The following is a 16,922-nucleotide window of genomic DNA, read 5'->3' as shown; positions in this document are numbered from 1 at the left end:
TGGAGCTTCCGATAAAATGTTAGAATGCCCTATCCCACTGCAATAGAAGGACTTCAGTGGTTCAAGAAGGCGGCTCACCATCACCTTCCTGAGGGTAGTTATAGATGGGTTTGTGGCTGGCTTTGTCAATGACACCCAGATCCAGGAAAAGTAACACGCGAATTAACAGAAATCCCAGTCACTGACACCCACAAAGACCTTGGACTGCATTTTGATGAGATGCAAGAGATAGGTACGTTGTTCTATGGAGGTTAGGTTACCTTCACCTAGTGTAGTGTAAAATGTCAGCTATGAAATCATTTCCAGAGGCGGTTTGGGCTAATACCCCACTGACTGAATCATTATACATGGTAAATGAGAATGATGGCACAATACAAGTTCATTACTTGCAGACCTTGTCTTTGGAACTAGATCTTTCTTTCTGTGAATCATCTTCATTTGTAATGGCAGCACATATTGAAAGGTTGTCTTGTGATTTGAGCTCCACCCTTTGGCTGGTTGAAACTGATTTCTGGTTTGTAATTGGATTGATGTTGCCTTAGGCTTTTTACTTCAGCAAACACAAGGCTGTTTCTATCCTAATCTAATGCTGAGAACAATATGATCTTGCAAGCATGAGGTATTCCAGAGAACTGCATGTTTTGACCTGTTTTCAGATGCACATTCTAACACTGATCTCTTATTGCAGACTTCCATAGACTCGGCAGTGACCATGAATGACTTGGCAGTTATTGTAGACATTTTGAACATTATTAACCTTAAACCGTATGTATCTGCTTAGAAGGCTATCCACTTTGTACTTTTTCCTCTCAATAACATCAATGTACAAATCTTTAAACAAGTCGAGCATGATAGCATAAAAATACCATTAAAGTTATTCAATATGAATCGTTTTTTATGAGACAAATTGAGAATGAAATTGGGAAATAATTTTTAAACATTCATTAGTGGAAATCTAAGTTCTCGTCTCCCAACAAAGTTGTGAATGCCAGAACAATTCAAAACAGACTGATGTACTGCTGGGTAAGATATTTGGGGTGATGGATGTTGGGGGAAGTGGGGTGGTGGTATTAATGGCACATAGGCAGCTAACTGGGAATTCATCACTGATCAACATGATCTAATTGAATGGCAAAACAGACTTGAGGATCAGAATGATATGATCCTGCTTCTATTCCAGAAATAATGGATTGTCATTTAATTGTATTTTTTGATTACTTAATGCCCACCTCTAATTTCACATGAATCACCCACTACTTGATTGATATTTTCTGTTTGGGTAGGTGGTAGTTGTCCAACTAATAATTCACAAGTTGCAGATGGTGCAAACAAGATGGAGACATTCAAGCTAGTACAACAAGATTCTTGCATCTTTTACAGGATCCTTTTTGTCTTTTGCTAATTGTAGCTTAATCTATTAAGTATTTTAGGATTTGGTTTCATCAAAAGACTGTGGGTACAAGGAATTGGTCCTGAGCCAGAACAAGTACATGATTTTTCTCTCTGTCATTGTATTTATGCTTTCTCTTTGATCTTTGAGTTATCTCACCCCTTGCCATTTGTAATCCAATTCAATCCAGTCCTTTCTGTTGCTCCCATCCTGAAACATTCCTTCACGTAACCTGTCCTCTACCCTTGTACCACAATGTTTCTTTACTTCAGTGTACCTACAGATGTACAACCTCTGCTGTTCTGTGTCCCTTAATCTTTTGTCCCTAATCTACTTGTTTCAATTAACATTCTTATTAGTAGAGTCCTTGTTGATGTAATTAACCTTCTGTTTTGAGAATCACGGGTCTTTAGCACATTCCTTGCAGATTCAATTTGTGTTTTATCTCTGGTTATCTGTTTATTTTAAACTCAACACTTTCAACCAGGAGCCCGGACCTTCAATATATAGGCTTCAAACGTAATCCTACTTCAAACATTCTTTGTAGTTAGCATCATTATTGACTTAATTGATCATTATTTCTTTACCTCTCAACCTTATGCCTATTAATATTGAGTTAATGGACATTGTAGTTGCTATAACAATCTTTAAAACACTGTTCCATAACAGAAACAGTATTAAAAGATGCGTCAGAAAACTTGACAGAATTTGTTTAAGCTATATCTTGTATTCCCTGACTGATTTTATTTTTTTCTTTCCTCTCTTTGGCATCAATTCTTAAAGAGATTTAAAAGAGTAATTCTTGGTTGATGCCATATAATGTGTGTTTCAAGCCCTTGGCTGTTAGTTCCTCCAAGTAAATCTCAGAACTTGCTGTCATCTGGCATTATGTTGGATGAAAAGCACAAAGCCAGCAAGAAGTACAATGGCTAGAAAACACATGGGGACACCATCATCTGCCCCTCCAAATTACACACCATCCTGACTTGGAAATAGATGGTTCTGCACCCTGGAACTCCTTCCCGAACAGCGAGAGCATTAGACATGGGCAATAGATCTTTCTAGCCAGCAGCACACACATCCTGAAAATGAATTTAAAAAGAGAGAAAAATCCATATGCTGACAATCAATCTCCAAATCTGCTTAATCAGTTACTGGAGCCATGATCTTGCCTTGTAACAAGTTCTGCCATTCTTGAGGTAGATTTAATTCAGAAAACTAAATGTTTCACGTCCATGGGAGGGAAAGAGTTGAAACTCTGGAAGTCTCTGAAAATAGCTACAGGGTGAGATGTGAAACTGACTACCTACTCACTAAAATCTAATATTTGTTGCTATTCAAGATCCAATATTGGCCCCAGTGGTTGGCCATGCTATAAGCCTCTGCATTTCCTGTGGGTGTTTTTTAATAAGACCCTTTTTCAGGATTGGCGCTACTTTCCTGAGAAACCTGCTGAGGGAAGCAGTCCAGTTGGGTGTAGTGGTCTTATGACAAAAGTGCGAATCATGGAGTTTGGGGAGAGGTGGTGGATGAAATTAGTATTTTGGATTAAATGACAATTTGTTCTCTGTAAAAGATTGATTTGTACCAATGAGCCATCAACTACATCATCTAGCTAGTTATTGCATTTTTATTTCAGGGCCTTGTGGAAACTGGACCTTTGTCCTTCGATCATTCCTCAGATTGACAAGCTATTACAGAGCAAGTATGAGAGGTCAGCATTTTTCATTTATTTATTGGACATAGAGCGTAGTGACATGGGCATAATATTGCACAAGTGCTTTGTTTTATCTGCACTCCGCTCCGAGCATAAAATATGGCTGCACACTTGCTGGTCTGTTGAACCAATTTGTCAGAGTATTTGATTCTCAACTGTCACTTCTGTCACGTCATTGTAAACATGCTTTCAGTGATCCAAGTAGAGCAGCTGTTTTATTTGTGTACAACGGGTGATCTTGGAAGTTTTTCATTGATTTCCCTTCGTTTGAAGCTGGATAGGATTTACTTTTGCTGCTCAAATAAAGAGACCATGCCACAATATGTTGATTTGTTTATAATTACTTGTAAATATGTAAAAACCAGATTGGATCTTCAAACCATATCAGCAGATCACTTGTTAATGCAGTAGAATAACAGAGCAGAAGCTCATCAATTAGAAAGGAAATGTGTACATTTGCTTCCTAGCAGGGTAGTGGTAAATGGGAAACAGCAACAGTTGCTGTTCCAGTGAATGATCCGGTGAAGCTGCTTCAAGGTATTTATGAGAGTCTTCCGGTTGGAAATTTTCAAACCTGTGTTGGAGCCAATACCCAAGTGCTGAGTTGTTCACTCCTGGTTCTTTTTGGCAAATTTAGTTACAAAACAAGTGGTAAAATTCATTGAATTGCATAGATTGTGTCCTAAGGATTTCCAGCAGCTGCAGTATATTGATTTTAAATGGATAATTTTCCCTTAAAGTCTTCGTGAGGTATACTTGGATGATCTCATTCCTCTCTTGTCAATGAACCCTAGCAACTCAAGCTGTGGAGATGGATGGATATCACTAGTACATTAGAGTTACTTATCAAAGATTGGGTGCGAGTTGTATTAAAAGATGCAGAGTAAACTTCAGTCTATTCTGCCTGAGCTTTTCACATGTGTGGGGTGTATGATGCTGATACAACGTGATGTAATTGGACATTAGATATCCCTTTCATTCAGAAAGCTAGAAAGTCACTTCTGGGATTTTTGTTTTGGATAAAATAGCTAAGCATGAACTATCTTTCCATTTTATGTATATACAAGCTCTGCTCACTCTTCTGTCCATAGTTATGTCCAGACAGGCTGTACTTCTCTGAAGCTGATCCTGCAGCGATTTGGGCTCTTAATAGCAGACAATCTGGTTACACCACCATCAATTGGAGTGGACATAACACGGGAAGAAAGGTCAGTGACTGCTTACACAAAGTATGGATTAATGTATAATGGAGACAAATTCTGCAGATGCTGGAATCTGGAGCAAAATAAACAGTTGACATTTTGGGCCAAGACCCTTCTTCAGGACTGGAAAGGAAGAGGGCAGAAGCCAGAATAATAAGGTGGTGGGGGAGGGGGAGGAGTGTACACAAGCAGGGAATAGGGTGACACCAGGTGAGAGGGGGAGAAGATGTTAATAAGCTGAGAGGTGATGACTTTTGGCAAATAAATACATCATTGTTAGAGTATATGCATTGATACCATTGAGTGGTACACTGTACATTATTTTCTTGTCTTTTTGGGAAAGGTGGGCCTGATGCTAAATCATCTGTCTACACTTGCCAATTTCCTTCACTTCAACCAGTGTGTTTCTCAGTCATCATTCTCTGAATTTCTCCAAATCCTGTAATACATAAACTGTAGTAACTTTTTATCATAAACAACTATTTGATTTTGGGAAAAAAAATACTGCAAATAGTCAGCAGGTCAGGCAGCATCTGTGGAGATAGAAATAGCGGTAGTGTTTTGAAGCATTAATTATCTCATTGCACAGATGCTGCCTGACCTGTTTCCAGCATTTTTTTAAAATTGGTTTTGCATATATGGCCTTCTCTACAGGATTTGGACTATTTAGTTCCACACTTCATATCCCTCAAACAGTGTTTTCCACCCTCAGGAAAAACTCCCTGGTGTGTAAATTTTCTCAAATTTGCTATTCATATAGTTGTGGAATGTTGTAGTCCAGCTACCCCATTGGTCTACTACATTTCTCCATGATCTGCCTATTCTGATTCTGTACACTTGGAATGACAGATTCCTATATTCAAATCCTCTTGTAAAGAAGGCTAACGTGCTATTTACTCAGGTTTTGGATGCACACATTTTTCCACATTCTACTCCACCTGCCATGCTTTCACCCATTCACACAACTTAGCCACATCCCCTTGAAGCCTCTTTACATTTTTCTCTATATTCATAATCCCACTTAGTTTAATATCATCAACCAACTTGGAAATATATTTGGTCCCCTGAACCAAATTGTTGATACCAATTGTGAACAGCTGGAGCCTAAACTCCAATCCTTGGAGCACCTCACCAGTGACAGTCTGCTTATTCCCATTCTGCTTTCTGTCCAATAACCAATTCCCAGTCCATGTCATTTATATTGGCCCCAGGTTCATATGCTGTAACCTTGTTGATTAACCAAGCATGCAGGACCTTATCAAATGCCATTAACCACTTGCTGTACTTGCCTCCTAACATTTTATGCTTTGTGCACAAGAAAACCCAGATCCCTCTTACTGAAGTGCATAGCATCACATTTTCCCACTTTTTGGGAAATTTTTGCCCACTCTCTCAATCTGTATGTATCCTCTTGCAGAGTCCAAATATCCTCTGTGTCATCAGCAAACTTGGATGCCTTACCCTGGCCTCTTTCTGATCATTGATATAAACCAGGACTAAGAACTGATCCTTGGGGTATGCCACTAGTTACATCTTTTTAGCCTGAGAAAGACATTTATTCTGACTGGTCTTCAATGCAATAACCAATCTTCAATCCATGCTAACATCCTTTCTCTAATACTGTGCTGTTATCCTGTGCATCTGCATTTTGTGGCACCTTGTCCAATACCTGCTGGAAGTATAAACGTTTATGTAGGTTCCTCTATCAACTTTGCTTGTTATATCCTTGAACTGTAGCAAATTTGTCAAACATATTTATCTTTAATTAAACCATGCTGACTTAGTTTGAATACATTAAGCTTCTCCTCTAGAATGACTAGCTGTTTTCTTCCTCAATTATGGGCTCCAGCATCTTGCCAACAATAGATATCGTCAACAGGCCCATAATTACCTGCTTGCTGTCTTCCTCTCTTCTTGAACAATGGAGTCGTATTTGCGGTTTTCCAATCCACTGGTACCTCCCCGGAACTTGGAGTTTTAAGGAACTTCAACCAATGTTTCCACTTTCTGCAGCTGCATCCTTTTAAAACCTTTGGGCAGAGGCCATCAGGACCTGGTGACTTATCTGCCTTGGGTCCTATTAGTTTTGCCAATACCTTCTCTTGTGATAGTAATCATCAGAAGTACATCTGTACTGTTTGAAATTAGCCCATCAGTTATCACCAGTATTGAACTCAATTCTCAGCCATTTTTGTTTCTTGTTATTTGCTTCCTCTTGCTAATTCCCCAACCCCTCTCTCAAGGCGTCCCACTTTCTTTTTTTAATAATCCAAAGAAGCCTTTGCTGTTTTGATACTACTTGCCAGTACCCCCCTCCATCAACTTTCTCCCTCATTAACATTTTAGTTTCATTACTGGTTCAAACCTCTAAATATTTTCCTTCACCTCCTTTGTTAACGGCAGACGATTCATCTTTCTGCTGGGATCCTTTTTTCCTAAATCGGGATGAATTTCTGCTATCTGCTTAAATATTTGCCACTGACCTATCCCATAGCCAATTTATCTGACATTGCTACTAACAACCAAATCTAAAACTGCCTGTTCCCCGGTAGATTCTGCTCTAAGAAACAATCCCTGACACACTCCATAAATTCATCTTTCAAGGTACCCTTTTAATTTGGAAATTTAAGAAAAAAAATCTGTAACAATTCACATCATTAAGGAACTTGAGGTACACTTTTTAGACCCGGAGAAGAGTTAATTGTCATATCCTTAAGGTTAAGTGCAGTTATTGTTTAAAAACACCACATCTTCCAGCTATTTGTGATGATTCATAATTCTAACCTGTACCACATTTGACTTGTATGTTCACTTTCTAAGTTTGGTAACTTGTGGGCCAAATTGAATTGCAGGTACTACTTATCTGATTAGCTTAATATTCTCAATATTTTGTTATTTGTTACTGTTTTCCATAACTTCTAAATACTGGTAACTTGTTCATAATGAGTGGCCATTCAGCAGCCCCTGCTGGAGAACCAGGTGTTGTGTTCAGGGCTGAATACCTTTTCTTTAAACCTTTCTTGTGCTTCATTTTCTTGTGAAAAGTTCCCTTGGTAATCTGCACATGCATTTCTGTCACTTTGTTTCACTTCAGAAGATTTTTGCAAGCCATGTCAAACATCACCTGACTTTAGAAACTGCAGTTTGGACCTCTTAACTCTGTAGTGCTTTGTAATTTGATTTACACCTGTCCTTCCCTGTTTCACAGATTACCAAGGGAACTTTTCAGGCCAGTGTTCCATTGGTGAAATGTCCCTGTCAGGGCTTGTTGAGGTTGGCTTTGAATAAGTATGCCCTGCATATTTCTGATCTAGTTATTAATTCCATTGTCTTTACTGCTCTATGGGTTTCTTACCAGTGGACATGGTCCAGACGAAGGTTTAATTAGCACTCATTGTTCAAGTTTGTCTCTTATCAATGCATATATTTAAGCCACTGAAAAAAAATGCTACAAATGGCATCTGATTTACATCTGGAATACAGTAATTAGCTAGGTTCAAAAGAAATTAGGAAAAGATCTCCCTTTTCTAAAGAGCTGCACCTTAACAAAAAAATTGTGCAAAATTTTGCACTATTTCCCAAAAATATAGAGAATGTTCATTTATAATTTTCTACCTTTTGAATGGATGAGTTTTGGGCAAATGAAAGTTGGATATTACTGAAATTGCAGTGTGAATGTGCATTCTTTAAATATCAAGATGCCTGACTCTCTCCTTTCTTTCTCAGGCACCAGAAATGTAAACTTTGTTACAAGCAGTTAAAAAACTTGCTCCCAATTCTTCAGAGTAAAGCAGGAATGCCTGGCCGGCAAGGTAGTGCCTTTCGTGAACTGCAGCTTCTAATGGCAGCTTTTGAATGAAAATGGTCTCCATAGACTTGTTATTGGATACGCCTCTCCAGGGACTGACTTGAGGTTCTCCTCTCTCTGGTAAATTGGATGTCCTTTTGCAGAGACTGCTGACAAATGATTCAAAGACCAAATTGTTTAAGTAGATTTGTTTTCAAAGTTTACAAAAATTTAGGCGGTTAGGTAAAGATGGGCCTCAAAGGTTTTTTTTGAACACTACTGCAAACAATTCTCCTTTTGGTATTTACAATGGAAGGAAGACCTGGGGAAACTGATTCTTAAATTAACTGTCCCTTCCTGTTAGTTTTGAATCGATCCCTGTTAGTCAACAATGCCAGGGAGAGACATTCTTGAACATGTTGACTTGTTTTAAGTCCTTTATCTTCCATTTATACACCAAGAATAAAATGACTTCAACTCTTCAATCTTAGTAAGTTAACATTTCATTGTACAATACCACATTGTGAAACTGGCCTTGTCCATCCTGGTGATGGTTAGTATAATTGTTGCAGGGAGCCAGTTGGGTTTATTTGGAAATGCTTAAGTAGTTTTTTTAAACTGTCAGAGCCTGTTTGCTTTACAGAACTGACCAAGAAACAAGACCTCTACCATTACTTTAACAGGTTTGGGATTTTTTAAAAATATATACATGGAACATGCAAGCAGGGTTAAAAGTAATGAATTGTGAGCCCCTTGTTGGAAAGTACAGAAATGCCGTGAGAGAAGTCAAATGTGTGCTTGCTTGAATTATATATGGAAGACTGCATCTCTCTTACCCTCAAACATTGTTCTGGCTAAATTGTATTTCATATCTTATCCACTTTTCTTTTACATCTTCCTTAAGTTTTAAAATAATTGGAGAGGATCGCAAGATTGTTTATTTTGCCTCTTAATGTTAATGTAGTTCTTTATCCCCATTTTAAAGTGAGGTTTGTTTTTCAAATAAACTTGAAACCAAGTCATGCCAGTTTTTGTTCCTGTGCAGGAACAGTAATCTGGGTAAAATTTGAACTGGTTTACATTCACAAACAGATCACAATGCAACTTAAATAATAATTTTTTGGAGTTGATTGTTTGGAATCCACTTTACAATGACACACCTCTAGCCTGGGGAACAGGCATATAGCAGCAAGTTTACTTTGTGTCTGATTAACTGAAGTCACCTTAAATCAGCCCTGCTTATTTAAGTAACGTACCTTCCGTTTCCATACTCAATTTGCAACTTGGCTCTTTTTGACCTCCATTTAAGATGCATCCTGCAATTTTGCAATCACACCAGTGTACTATGTTGATTTGTAGCCCATCTACCACCAAGCAACATTTACTGAACAAGGCTGTTTGAACAGGAACATGTATCGTATTCTCTAACATTTTAATTCAGTACCCCTCCCTGTTATTTTGGAAAATGTAATTTATGTAAATATGTCTTTACAATAAACCAATTTTTTTTGAATGAGTTGAAACAAGTTCCTACCCTCACCACCACCAAAATAAAAAACCTTCAAATACATACCTTGTCATAAGATGCAAATCACCAACAGCTGCTGTAAAAAGTTAACAAAAATGGTTTTAAAGAATTTCTGAAGTTGAATAAATACTGGGTTTTATTTGATCTTGATTAGGCAGCAACATACAACTTTACAGATAGATACATTTCATTTGAGAATATCTTACCACTCAGAATGTTGGTTTCAAACAACAGATGGGTCAATACTAAAGTTCTGAGCAGTGGGAACATGCATTACTTAAACAGAGTAATCTCCTGAGTAATCCTTGCTGGAAGTTTTCACCAAGGGATGCTGCTTCTCTATACTTCTGGGCTGTTTAAAACCAACAATGCACCTCTAACTTCCAACAGGGTTGTGGGGGGCTTAAGAGAATTATTCCTGGCTTTCCAACCCAGAACATAGAAGTTAGACTTTTAAAACCTAAGCATAACATGAACAAAAGTGCTGGCCATATTGTTTCTTTCTATACATGTGCTTACCAGGCCCAAAGTTAGCATTTCAGCACAGGGGCCTTTCTTCAAAAAACCCTGCTTGGGCCACAAAAGTCACTTGAGCAGCTCTAGGACTAGGTGATATTTCTGCTTCAGAGCATGCATTTTTGTTTTTTTTAAATGTTCCTGAAGCCAGTGAGGTGTCAAAAAGGAAAGATGAATTTGGATAGCGTACCCTAGGCTGACATGCTAAAGGATGAGATCCCATCTCAACAACAGGTGCACCAGATATTAGCCACAGCCACACAAGGAACAGCAGCATTGAAAAAAAGTCAAAGAAAAACATCCGTTTCCTTTGGTTCAGCAATATACTTGTGTTGTTTTTAATTAAATGCTGCATTCATTAATTCAGCAATTGAGCAGCACACTTAAGCCGTCAAACAACACTGACAATGCTCCAAAGGCTTAAAATAGCAGGTTCATCTTCACATTGCTCCTCTTTTCACCATCACCACTCAACCTCCCCCACCCCCAACCAGTTTCTTACTTACCCCACTGGAGGATGGTAACCTTTCACTGGAATCACTTTCTAATTTTCTGGCCCAACTGGTCATCCTCCACTTGTCCCCATCAGCAGGTAGTGTCAGGTGTCTGATCCCCAGTTAAGTTGGGGGCCTCGTTTCCACTCTAAAACATGGAAATACTTGAACAAAAATTCAACTGCAATCCAAAGTCAGTGAGACCATCTGCAGTAGCCAACCAAAGACCAGCTCAACAAAGTCTAGGGATTTCTGGTCAATGAGGCTAAATACCATAACTGTGCATTTACTCACAAACTGGAATTCCATCGGAAAAGAAGAAAGTGCCAAAATCTGCAAGTGGCATGAGTCACTCCCTGGCCAGGAAGTCCTTAATGACATTTTTAATAAATAGGTCACTCTTCACAACTATTTCGTGCCGAACTCATCACAGTGCAACTTCACCTAATACAATATTTGGCACTTTGCCCAAAACCTATAGTGACTGCAAGCAGCCCAAGATTTGCAGTACAAAGAGTAAAACTAGTACACATTAGAACATATAAAGGACAATGTATGGGAGCTCATTGAATACCTTTGGATATCAAATGACAGGTTTAAAAAAAAGTAGACAATATAAAAATCTTTTATATGTAAAAAAAATAAGTAATGAGCTCTATTCCGTGCATTAACTTTTTAAAAACCAGGCTGTATGTATGGAGTTGAAGTATATAAATATACAGTCATTGCCCTGTGATCTATTACTGGGATGTGTTGACTTGCTGAACTTTATATACTGGGACAGGATACCGCACTCCAATCTTCCACTGCTCCAGGCAGCACTACTGACCTCATCAATGGTTCAATTCACCTGCAGGGAAAACATTCATGGATCAGCTGACTAACATTAAACAGAGGAATCAAAACCTGACATTTCAAAGACTACCAAAATTAAAACATAGCCTTAAAAATAATCCATATGCTAACAAAGCATTATACAAGCGATTAAAAAGAAACATCTCAAAACAAAGTTTGATAACAAGGCATATACTCAAGGATAGATTTTAAACATATGTATACACACAACAATCAGGCAAGGTTTGGGGACGGTATGGGGGAATTCCAGCTAAAGGCTGCTGGATATATATATAACGTGGGAAAGGTAACAACAGAGTAAAACCACACTGTCCCATGAGCGTCCTTCAATTAGTGCCCCTCTAGGACGAGATGGTCCAATTTCCTATGTAATGCACCAAAAGGAACTTTGCAATGGGGATACCAGAACAGAGTCTCCACCCATTTTGGATCCATGGTACAGCTTCACAATGTGGACCCAGGCTGACAACCAGTGAGCAACAGGGTCTGGCAGTGGGGAATACGTAAGCTGGTGAAAGGAACACCAGGCTCAAGCCAAATGGTATCAATCTTCAATCATTTAGAGAACTGAACCACTTCATTTTAAGGACATTCACTAATGGATTTTGCATTCATATCTTTATAGAGAACTAATTTATAAAATAGACAGTAAATTGTTGATAAGCTGATTCTATTTTAAAATGAATCTGTTCCTTCAGAATGAAACAGTCAGTAGAACGACATTGAGAAAATACAAATGGTTTAGTAACATAGGCTCTACGTCCAATAAAACTAGACGGTTGATTCCAACGACAAGTTGACGGTGACAAAGCAAGAGAGGGAGATAGTGGGGTTCAGGGGCCTTGCTGGGTTTCCAGGGTCCTACAAGGTCACTGACTGGCCAGGATCATTCAAGAATGAAAGGATGCTGCAGTGTGTTTTGGTCAGGGAACTGCTTGTTGAGAGAGCAGGTCCACAACTTCATGGACTGACACAGACCTTGAACAAACCATTACACCTTGTGTCTTCCACATTATTTGAAACTGTTGAAGAACACAACCAACGGAAGTGTCCAGTGTCACAATGGCTAGATAAACTTGTCCAAACCTACTTCATCTTAATCCTGCCACAATCACAACCGTGCCCGTCTCCCCCCTACCTCACCAAAAAACAAAAAGGTACAGGATTTCCGTACTTGATGCCACCAGCCTTCTTTTCCCTGCTGTGCTCTTCCCCACAATGTTCCCTCCTGGATAGCTGTTGTGTCGTCCCTGTTGGGCAGCTGACAGTGAAGATTCTAACTGTAAAAGGAAATACGCATCAGCCACAGTGAACCACCCAATCTCCACATGACCATGTACACTGAAGCCTGATACTTAAATCGTCACTCACGTTAGCAAACAGAAACCCCACCAAGAATGATACTGCAAATATCAGCGAACCGAAGAATGTATTCCACAATGTTTCACAAGACACTGAACAGAAGCTGCCAGTCATAGGGATCTTCGTAAACTGACAATTGTTAATAATCCAGAGAGCAAGCAGCAATTTTGAAGTTGCAGTTTTGACAGATGGTTGTGGTCCATTGCTCTTATTCTGGCTGGAAGTCTGTGACTTTGTGGTGTTCCAGAGGGATCCTTACTGGGACCTCTGCTGTTTGTAATTTATATACAGTAAATAGCTTTGATGAAAATGTGGATGGGTGGGTTAGTAAGTTGGTACATGACAAGGATTGGTGGTGTTGTGGATAGAAGACTGCCAAAGGATACAGTGGGATATAGATCAGCTGCAGATATGGGCGAAAAAATGTCAGATGGAGTTTAATCCGGCCAAATGTGAGGTGTTGCACTCTGGGAGATCAAATGTAAAGGGAAAGTACACAGTTAATGGCAGGACCCTTAACAGTGCTGATGTAGAGAGAGATTTTGGGGTCCAAGTCCATAGCTCTCTGAAGGTGGCCACACAAGTCGATAGGACTGTAAAGGCGGTGTATGGCATGCTTGCCTTTATTAATTGAGGCATTAAGTTCAAGAGTCAGGACGTTATCTTGCAGCTTTATAAAACTTTACTTAGGATTGTTTGCTCTGGAGCGGTGGAGGCTGAGGGGAGACCTGATAGAAGTTTATAAAATTATGAGAGGCATAGATACAGTAGGCAGCTGGTATCTTTTTCCCAGGGTTGAAATGTCTAATACTAGAGGGCATGCATTGAAGATGAGAAGGGGCAAGTTCAAATGAGATGTGCGGGACAAGTTTTTTTTAAAAAAAAGAGTGGTGGGTGCCAGGAATGCACTGCCAGAGGTAGCGGTGGAGATAGATTTGACAGAGGCATTTAAGAGGCTTTTGGATAGGCACATGAACATGCAAAGAATGGAGGGAATATGGACCATGTGCAGGCAGAAGGGATTAGGTTAATTAGTTTGGCAAAACATCGTGGGCCAAAGGGCCTGTTCCTGTGCTGTACTGTTCTATGTTCTAGAGTAGCAACTGCCACAACACAGTCTGATGGTTAAAAGAACAAACAAAAAATCTCATTTATAGAGATTTTAATCACAAAACATCCCAAGGGGCTTCATGTTAGTGTTATCCAATAACATTTGACACTTAGCCTCAGAGAAATAACATGTACAGCTCAACAAAATCTTGACCACGAATACAGGCTTTAAGGACCATCACAAAGCAGTGGGGTTCGCGGAGGTATTCACTGAGAGAAGCCCACTCACACTGGGAAGCCCAGAGAACCCAGAGCACCAACACTGGGAAAATTAAATTTTAAGAGTAATCTGAACTGGAGAAGGGCAGGTAGGAAGTTGTGGGCATGCTATGTTGGCGCCGGAAGCATGATGACACTTGCGGTCTGCCCCCAGAACATACTACGCAAAAGATGCATTTCCCTGTGTGTTTCGATGTACATGTGACTAATAAAGGTATCTTAGGTTGTTGGAAGAGATTGCAGACGGAGGGTGGGGCAAGGCAATGGGGGGATGGTTGAAAGAGGATCAGAATTTTAAAATGGAGTTATTGCTTAACTAGAAGCCAGAGCAGTCAGTAAGTGCAGGGAGATGGATGAATGGAACTCCATTTAAGGTCTGTCTCACCAGGTACATTCAATGGAGGGTTCAATAGAGAAGGTGATGAGGTGAAGCTGGCCACCTTCAGTTTGTATGTGAAAAGTGATGCTGCATTTTTGGATGTTACAAAGCAGCAGAACATAGCTGACAAATGGGTGCCTGACTATAGATCTGTGGGGCATCAGAGGTAACAATGAGAGACCAGGAAGAGAAGCTATTTCAGGAACTCAATCAGAAAGCCAGGCTAAGTAAAGAATGCATGAAGGTTTTACTTAAAACAGCTAAAGTACCAGAAATGGTTAAAAGGGCAAGGAGATAGAAATCATTAAAGATGTGCACAGTGGGACTCACTGCTGGGACGAGGATTATTTCTGATTTATGCTAATTACAGATTCAAAAGTTAAATGAAAATTATCCAAATTGCAATGAGGGATTAAATTTACTGCCCTCACATTGGAATGAAAATGGTGACGTGTTTATCCCAAACAATTTGCTGAAGTAGCATGGACGATGTCAACAGAAAAATGAATCTTGGCAGACCTTTAAATCGGTAATTGGCATAAATCAGAAATAATTCTCATCCCACAAAAGAATACTAATGTGCACGTCTTTAATTGTTTATGTTTCTTTGACCTTTAACTATTTCTGGTAATTTAAGCTCCAGGTGTTCCAGCTGTGTACAGCAGTCATTTAAAGGCTGAATGGACAGAACAAGTCAGACGATGTCACACAGCACAGCGGCCCTGCCTGAACACATCAGCCCAATAAGGAAATTAATTTCCAAAGGAATAATGTCAATTCAGCAAATATTTTCCATGCTCCTTTTAAAATTCACTAAACGCAACTTAATTTCCCTTCTATATTTCCTTCCCAGCAGCGATAGCAGCCCCACCATCCTCAGCCCCCGTGAAGTTTGACACAGAAAATGGTGGAAAAATTCCACAGGGCTGGCAGCATTTATGGAGAAGAACTGTTAACGTTTCAGGTCGAAGACCTTTCACATCTCCACAAATGCTGAGTGACCAGCTGGGTATTTCCAGCATGCTCTGGTTTTGAGTCTGATCTCCACACCCACCGGATGGTGAAACATTCACCTCACATTCCTGGCGGCTCGAACAATGCTGGTTTTCAACCCTGCGTCCAGCAGCTCCCAGCTCCACTGACCGCACCCTCTGGGCAAACTTCAGTGAGCAAATGGTCTCATTGACATTTTTCTCCATTGGAGACACCTGTGGAAGTCAGAGGTTAGATAAGAAAATGCTGCAGTAAAAGCTCAACTCCCGTAATGACCCCATTCATTCTTAGCCCAGGTTGGTGAATTATAGCAGGGACCAGTTGGTGGGAGACTCAACTGATCCAGAAGAACACTGGGTCAAGCAAAATGTCTACTGTGGATCCCCACATAAAAAGGTAGCTGCATGACCTGTGAAGTTCCTAGATGTTCTGACAGACCTGGTAACCCAGGTCTCACTCTCTCACGCTGACACCAGGGATCGTTATTCATTCACTTTTTGGGACGTGGGCCAGTATTTGTTGCCCACCCCCAATGGCCCTCAGGTGATGGCCAGCCATCCTCTGGACCTGCTCTGGCAATACCCTTGTCACAAGGGCTGGTACACCTTAGGGAGGGAGTTCCAGGAGACAGACCCAGTGATGGTGGAGCAGTGAGATTTCCAAGCGAGGGCAGTGTGCGACTTGGGAAGTGAGCCTGCGAGTGGTGGTGTTCCCACCTATCTGCTACTCGTGCCTCCTGGTGGTGGAGATGGCGGGTGAGTGAGATGCTGTTGGAGTAACCCAGGTGAGGCTGGCACCGTCGACTTGCAGTGGAGGGAAGGAAGGTTTCGGGTGATGGATGGAGTGCCAGTCAATAGGGCTGCTTTACCTTGGACGGTCTTCAGCTCCTTCAGAGTTGTTGGTGTTGCACTGATGCAGGCAAGTGGAGGGTATTCCATCACATTCTTGACGTGGTTTGTGGATGACAGAAAGGCTTTGAGATATCAGGCGAGTCACTCACCGCAGGATACCCAGCCTCTGATCAGTTCTCATAGCCACAGTAGCTTTGCAGCCAGCTCATCCGAGTCTCTGGTCAATGGTGACCAGCCCCCAAATTTTGATGGTGGGGGATACCATCGAATATAAACCATACACAGTTTTCTTTAGGGCACTGTCATTGGCTGGCACTTGCATGGCACAGATGTTACTTGCCACTTTGCCTATGCCTGAATGTTGTCCAGGTCTTACTACAAGCAGGCACGGACTGCTTCATTTACTGAGGAGTTGCAAATGGAACTTAACACTGTGCATGTAGGAGTTATAATACAACTGAATGCAAGCCCCTAGCATATAACCGGCCTTTATTGTATGGACCAGAGGATCCCTGAACC

The 16,922-nt window shown here is 40.4% G+C and overlaps 2 protein-coding genes across 11 annotated transcripts in view; one reads left to right on the top strand and one right to left on the bottom strand.

Annotated features, from left to right (window-relative positions):
• The window catches only part of katnb1 (katanin p80 (WD repeat containing) subunit B 1), a 44,988-nt gene extending 35,381 nt beyond the window's left edge, over window positions 1-9,607 (top strand). The window contains exons 16-19 of the mRNA XM_052028060.1: window positions 689-765; window positions 3,030-3,104; window positions 4,199-4,315; window positions 8,036-9,607. Of these exons, the coding sequence (XP_051884020.1) occupies window positions 689-765; window positions 3,030-3,104; window positions 4,199-4,315; window positions 8,036-8,168 (402 nt within the window). The 3' untranslated portion in view covers window positions 8,169-9,607. The remainder of the gene's footprint in view (window positions 1-688; window positions 766-3,029; window positions 3,105-4,198; window positions 4,316-8,035) is intronic.
• kifc3 (kinesin family member C3) overlaps window positions 1-16,922 on the bottom strand; it is a 71,554-nt gene that overhangs the window by 12,602 nt on the left and 42,030 nt on the right. For 8 of the 10 annotated variants that reach the window (XM_052028054.1, XM_052028057.1, XM_052028055.1 and 5 more), the window contains 3 exons: window positions 15,633-15,767; window positions 12,664-12,769; window positions 9,760-11,484 (listed from right to left, as the gene is read on the bottom strand). In XM_052028054.1, coding sequence (XP_051884014.1) covers window positions 11,468-11,484; window positions 12,664-12,769; window positions 15,633-15,767 — 258 coding nt within the window. In that variant the 3' untranslated portion in view covers window positions 9,760-11,467. Of the gene's footprint in view, window positions 1-6,301; window positions 6,340-9,669; window positions 9,701-9,759; window positions 11,485-12,663; window positions 12,770-15,632; window positions 15,768-16,922 lie in introns of those variants that run through there. The other 2 variants (XR_007957333.1, XR_007957332.1) reach the window with 2 other exon arrangements.

Source organism: Pristis pectinata, chromosome 13 (assembly GCF_009764475.1).
Source record: "Pristis pectinata isolate sPriPec2 chromosome 13, sPriPec2.1.pri, whole genome shotgun sequence".
Taxonomy (NCBI): Eukaryota; Metazoa; Chordata; class Chondrichthyes; order Rhinopristiformes; family Pristidae; genus Pristis; species Pristis pectinata.
Note: the sequence above shows the minus strand (reverse complement) of the source record. Positions and strands in the feature narration are given on the sequence as shown.